Source organism: Octopus bimaculoides, chromosome 6 (assembly GCF_001194135.2).
Source record: "Octopus bimaculoides isolate UCB-OBI-ISO-001 chromosome 6, ASM119413v2, whole genome shotgun sequence".
Taxonomy (NCBI): Eukaryota; Metazoa; Mollusca; class Cephalopoda; order Octopoda; family Octopodidae; genus Octopus; species Octopus bimaculoides.
The window spans coordinates 106,816,132-106,822,649 of record NC_068986.1 but is presented as its reverse complement, the minus strand read 5'-3'; the positions used below and the strand labels follow the sequence as shown (position 1 = coordinate 106,822,649).

Genomic DNA, 6,518 nt, shown 5'->3' with positions numbered 1-6,518 from the left:
CGAAAAAAACAAAAACAGACGAGGACAGGTGGTGTAAACAACAAATGGATGTATTAGTTTAACGCTCGGGAATAGAGAAAGTCTTTTACGTTTCGAGCTACGCTCTTCAACAGAAAGAAATAAGGAGAAAAACAAGGAGAAAAACATAAATGTAGTGGTCAGCGATCTATCATGGCGACTGCCTGACAGAAAGTTCACACAAGAGAGCTAAGAAAAAGGGGAATAACATACCCCCCCGCACACATATATAATACTCGCACAAACGTATATATAGGTCCATTTTTTCATTTAGTTAATTTCCATGGGTTCCCCTAGTTTTAAATATTTGAAAAATTATGCATAGTTGATACCAACTACACCAATACGTTCTTTTATGTTTTATCTTTTACCTACTTCCGTCCTCAGTCTGCGGGATGGCTGGGGAACTGTCTAGAAGAGTTTTGGTCGAATCACTCAGCATAATTCCTTGTTTTTAAGCTTGGTAACCGCAAAATTACGGTGATATGGACACATCAACACATGTTTTGAAGCGATGGAGAGAGGGTACAGACACAGACAAATACTCGCGCTCACACGTACGCATACACACTGATACACACACACACACACACACACACACACACACATATCCGACGAAGATATAGTAGGAAACACTTCCCCAAAATGTCATGCAGTGTGACTGAACCCGGAACCATGTGGTTGGTAAGCAAGTTCCTTACCATGAAGCTATGCTTGCGCCTATATGATACTGGATGTAAAATATGTGAGAACATATACTATTTATATTTACTTACACAGTCTCTTAATGTCAGCGTAAGTTCCTCTGCATTCTAGAAGAATACAATCATATGTCTTTCTGATAATGACAGTTTGGTTGGGACAGAAGCATTTATCTGCATACAAACATCCTTTGCAATCTGGAGGTAACAGTAACATACGATGCTTATTTATCAATTATAAATTCAAGGACCGATCATTTATAGACAGAGGAGATGGAGTATTAACTACTTTCATTTGTAGATTATTGAAACTAAGAGCTTCAATATTATATTAATTCACTAAAATATTAAATTAGACCTCTTGATTTTATGTCATATTATATCATATAATCGGCCCAATGACGAGGATAGTCGTATAACATACAGACATTGATATATATATATATATATATATATATATATATATATATATATATATGTATACATATATATCAATAATAAGGTTACGAAAAGGTATCAGAGAAGTCATGTATTTGAATTTGATCACTAAAAGGAAGCTTACTAAATGTCATGAATCACTATATGCAAAGTGGGAAGAAAAAAAACCGATGGATTGTATCCATGAATATGCAATGCGTTCCGGTATATTCGAACCTGAGTACGTTGATTGCTGATGTTTTTCCTCACTGGACAACAACCTCTCCTTTACTACCACTGTTTTTATCAAACACGGTTCATTAACACGAGGGTTTCTGAGGACAGCTCTTGTTAGATTCATTGGCCACGTTGTGTTTTTGGTTGACCGGACACCGCGATGTGGAATCATCGGCTATACCACAACCTTCTTAGTAATGAATCGATTGTGTTGTGTTATGAAAACCTATACGTTGTAAAAGAGAAATTGTCCCCCTGAGTCAAAATATTTTAGCGAATAACACATTCACTTTCGAATTTACCGGAGTTAGTTAAAAAATAAATATGCAAGTCTCCGTAAGCAAATGTTAGTGGTAGATTGAGACAAAGAATCATTGTATTCAAAGCCAGTATTTCATAAGGAGGAATTTCAACCATGTTTCGTGGTCTGCTACCACAACAGCTCCTTTATAGGATCCAGTTAGCTCAAGACATCATCAGGAGGAACCACGTCCGGTTTCGGCCCCTACTCCTCTACCGTTTTGACGTGGCGGGGCCACCCCCTTTCGGAGGTGTCTTCAGCTCTGGTGTTGGGTGCATGTCTTCTTTCACTGTTTGTGACTGTTCTAATTCAACTGTGGAATGTCCCTCGCTATGGTTATTTTCCAGGAGGTTCTGGCCACACGTCTTACGGTTCATCAACCCGCGTTGTTGAATTACTTTCTTCTGGAATTAAATAGAGAATGCCCTGGACTGACGACATAATATTTTTGTGTAGGTTATTTAACAGAACTAAAAGTGATACATAATTCACAAAAGATAAAAACGTACCGGTAGTATTGTTTGTAGTTCCATAAAAACTATAAAAAAACATAAAGCAATGTGGATTAGAATTGCAGCTAAAGAAATAGTTAATGGTTGCCTTCTTTTTCGGCCATTTTAGCTTTTTTTACAAGCTTGTTACTAAGTCAGATTTTCTAGTGAAATGCGTAAAATTAGCGAATTCGTCCTGGTGGGATAATGGGTTCGAAACATTGTTTCAGAAATATCTGATGATTTAAGATATTGGAATTCATCACAGGAAATAGAGCGAGTGTACTTAAACGAAGAACGAAGCAGTTATTAGATTACTGCATCAAATAAATATTTTAGAATGTAAAGGGAATTGGTACTTACGCTTAGGTATAGCAGCTGTCACAAGAACATTAGATAGGATTAGATTTCGGAATAACATAAGACTAGAAAAAAAGACTAAACCAGAACACAAAACTGAATGTGTAAACATCTGTAAGAAAAAAAGGAAGAAGCAAAAGCTGTCATTAAATATTGGATATTTTCATATCATGAATGATGACGTATTTTTTTATGAAATGTGGCTCTTATGTATGGTTAAGACATTATATGTTGGACTTTATAATCTTCAATATTTGAATACATTGAATGCATGAAATCATTTGAAAACATAAGTGTAGTATATTATTCCAAGTCAATTCTGATTTACTCTCTCTTCAAAAATGGAACTTGTAACTTCTATTATCATTTGCTATGGATTGTCAGCGAATCTTCATCTATGGAACCGCTGATGAATTTCATCTTTTAGATAAATTTATTACTTTTTTGATCATGGAACTACCAAACGCATAGACTTCTCATTCTGGTCTTTCCTTCATATCAAGTTGAACCAGCAAGTATTAATATCCTTGATTGCTGATATTCTTCGTTTGTATGCTTGTCACTTCTCTCTCCTCGACAATAGAATACCAGGAAACCTAACTCAATATTTTGATCCACATGCTTGGCCACTCAAGAAACAATTGTAAGATACTTTAACCTTTTATCACAACTACTCTGCACTACGCTTGTATTCTCTATTAAAACCAAATGTTTTTCGAGTGATACCAAATCTTTCCCCTTTAATTTTCTATTTCAATCGATATCCACACGTTCAATGAGTAACAACTTATAGCCACCTTTGATAGCCACTCTCAGTGCCACATGTTCAAGTTGCAATTAAAGTGTTAGGGTGAGGCCAAACTCATAATACATAACGATTACACTGCGTCGTTTGACGAAAACTTGTAAATGCTCTCTTCCTATACATATATATATATATTTCCATGATCAAAGAATTAATAAGTTATATCTAAAATATGAAATCCATTAGTAGTTCCATAAGTGAAGATCTGATGACAGTCCATGGCTAAAGATAATGGAAGACACTAGTTCAATTTTTTAATAGGGATTGAATTAGAATTGATTTGGAATAATAATAATAATAATAATAATAATAACAATACATTCTACGCAAAACACTTTCAATACAGTAAACATAAGAGCACCACAGCAAACCACAGCACATACCCAAGGCGCACAGAGCTGCGCTCGGTAGTGAAGTGAAAGCACGTTATAATAATAATAATAATAATAATAATAATAATATCGGAAGGCATGCCGTCCACAAGAATTTAAATAAGAGACGATCCAGTCTGGTCAAGCAGTAACCGAGACAAGGCACGACGATCAGGCGATAGATGATAACAGAGATGTAAACATTCGCCACCTATGTCCGACCTTTCAGGGACAGCTTTCTTTCAGTCAATGTCTGGGTGAGACTGGCCACCCTGTTCGCCACTTCGTTCCAGTCCTTATCAACTTGCAGGCCTGGAACAAACCAGACCCCGAGCACTTTAACTGGTCCGACGACGCCATCTATGGGTATCGTCCTGCCTCTCCAGGAGCCCAACTGCAAACCGATCAATTTATCGGCATTGATCTTAGCCCCTGCGACCGACTCATATTTCTTTAGAATGGTGCCGACCGTCGCCACTTTGGAGGAGTCCGATACCACGATGGTGACATTGCCTGCGTATGCTGACACTGCCCTTCCTTGACCCAGGTCGGAAGAGATGCCCCTTGACTGTTCCAGCTACAGCAGTAGTAGCTTCAGTGCTAATACGTACAGAAGAAGCAATAGCGGGCAGTCCTGATGGACCCAGCGTGAGATGCCAAACGGCTCCGATAGGGGGCCGTTTACTTTGACCACTGAACAGGTGCTGCTTTTCATTGCAGCATGCCAGTCTCTGAAAACGTGTCCGAATCCGCTTCTTCTCCGGACGGTTTCCAAGTAGTGATGGTCGACACTATCAAATGCTTTTGATTGATCCAAATGGATCAGAGTACCCCCGAAGCCAACTGTGGCCTCAGCCCTCTCTATGATGTATCGCATAAGGTGGCGGTTGTCCTCGATAGACCTGCTCGGGATAGCGCACGTTTGCGCTTCTCCGACCAGGCTACCGACAACTAAGACCAGCAAACTGCCGCCCAGATCCAAGACGATTGATTGCCTTTACTTCGAGATCTAAGGATTTTCAGAATACCACTGATACCCCACCGTTCCCGACAGATCGCATGATGAGAATATCTCACATCATCGAAAATGGGGGATAATGCTTGCGCATTAGAAATCCTTGTCTTGCTAATTGCAGCCACATCTAAATCGAGCGAACTAAGGTCGTTTAGCAAGTGACCTTGCTTCCAAGCTGATACCAAGCCACGAACATACACACACCCTACTCTGAAAACGACCATGTTTATCGGAGAAACAAAGTGGAAGAAGGTAACTTACTTTGGATTTTGAGAGGGTAGGCTGATGCATTGTCATTAATGAAGGACCTTCCGAAAGTCCTCTTACCTAGCTTTAGCCTAAAAAGCCCAATACATTTTAGGTATTTTTTAAAGTTCTAGATAAGCTTATATGCGCGCGTGCGTGTACGTGCGTGTGATTTGTGTGTATATATCTTGCATTATTTTTATGTGAAATATAAAACTTGAGAAATGAAATATTAAAACTTTTCCATTATCAATGAAATTTCGCATTCTATTAAGGTATATGCCTTACATATGTTTAATATTGTGAGTGTTTTAAAACATTAAATACATAACCATAGGCGCAGGAGTGGCTGTATGATAAGTTGGCTTACCAACCACATGGTCCCAGGTTCAGTCCCACTGCTTGGCACCTTGGGTAAGTTTCTTCTAATATAGCCTCGGGCCGACCAAAGCCTTGTGAGTGGATTTCGTAGACGGAAACTGGAAGACGCCCGTCGTATATATATATATATGTATATATATATATATATATGTGTGTGTGTGTGTGTGTGTGTGTGTGTGTGTGTGTGTGTGTGTGTGTGTGTGTGTGTGTGTGTGTGTGTGTGCGTGCGTGCGTGTGTGTGTGTGTTTGTTTATATGTTTGTGCGTCTGTTTGTCCCCCAGCATCGCTTGACAACCGATGCTGGTGTGTTTGCATCCCAGTAACAAAGAGACCGATAGAATAAGTACTAGACTTACAAAGAATAACCTCTGGTGTTCGATTTCCTTGATTATAAAGGCGGTGCTCCAGCATGGCCGCAATCAAATGATTGAAACAAGTAAAAGAGTAAAAGAGTAACCATTTCAACTCAGAATTTTTTCTCAAGAATCTTTTCTCAAGTCGGTAATGACGTGGGGTTTGTACGCACACCACCCGTTTGAGCCGTCATTATAGTCTCATACACTCCGATCATACGTTTGGGGCTACATACCAGAAAAATCGGAGCACTACTATACTGCATCGCATAGGTTGTAAAATGTTTGACTGGTACAAATATGTACGAGTTGGGCCGAAAGGGTTAAATAAATAACGAACCACACTTTCCCTTACCTTATACTCTTGAAGGTTGCTGCCTTAGAAATATGGAATGATATATATAAATTTTGAATTTCTTCTTAACGACAACGCATTGCAGACAGCAGCTGTTTCATAATAAATAAAACTTCAGATGTTTTTGACAGTAGACATTCAGCAATAAATATCACGTGTGCCTTAAAATACTATTATTATGCATTAGAACCTACGTCTCTTTCGATTTCCGCTCAAAAGTTCTCTCCGTGTGTATCATGCGCTCAGCAATTATCTTGTTCTGCAGATTATTCCAAGAAAATAAAGAGGAATTTCCAACATAATTAACGAGTTATTCATTATACTTTATATCTTACTCATTTTAGTCATTCAACTTCGACCATCCTGGTACACCACACCGAACAGATGCACCAGAATACTAAGCTTTTAACTCCTATGCTACGTAGACGTAAAAAAAAATGGAAAGTTGGAAAGTACGTGAAGACAAG

At 38.6% G+C, this 6,518-nt stretch overlaps 1 protein-coding gene across 2 annotated transcripts in view; it reads right to left on the bottom strand.

The window, feature by feature from the left end:
* The window catches only part of LOC106872057 (uncharacterized), a 50,642-nt gene extending 44,475 nt beyond the window's left edge, over window positions 1-6,167 (bottom strand). For both annotated transcript variants that reach the window (XM_052969052.1, XM_052969054.1), the window contains exons 1-3: window positions 6,052-6,167; window positions 2,529-2,637; window positions 2,184-2,212 (exon numbers count right to left, since the gene is read on the bottom strand). In XM_052969052.1, the coding sequence (XP_052825012.1) occupies window positions 2,184-2,212; window positions 2,529-2,637 (138 nt within the window). In that variant the 5' untranslated portion in view covers window positions 6,052-6,167. The remainder of the gene's footprint in view (window positions 1-2,183; window positions 2,213-2,528; window positions 2,638-6,051) is intronic.
* Between the last annotated feature and the right edge of the window lie 351 nt (window positions 6,168-6,518).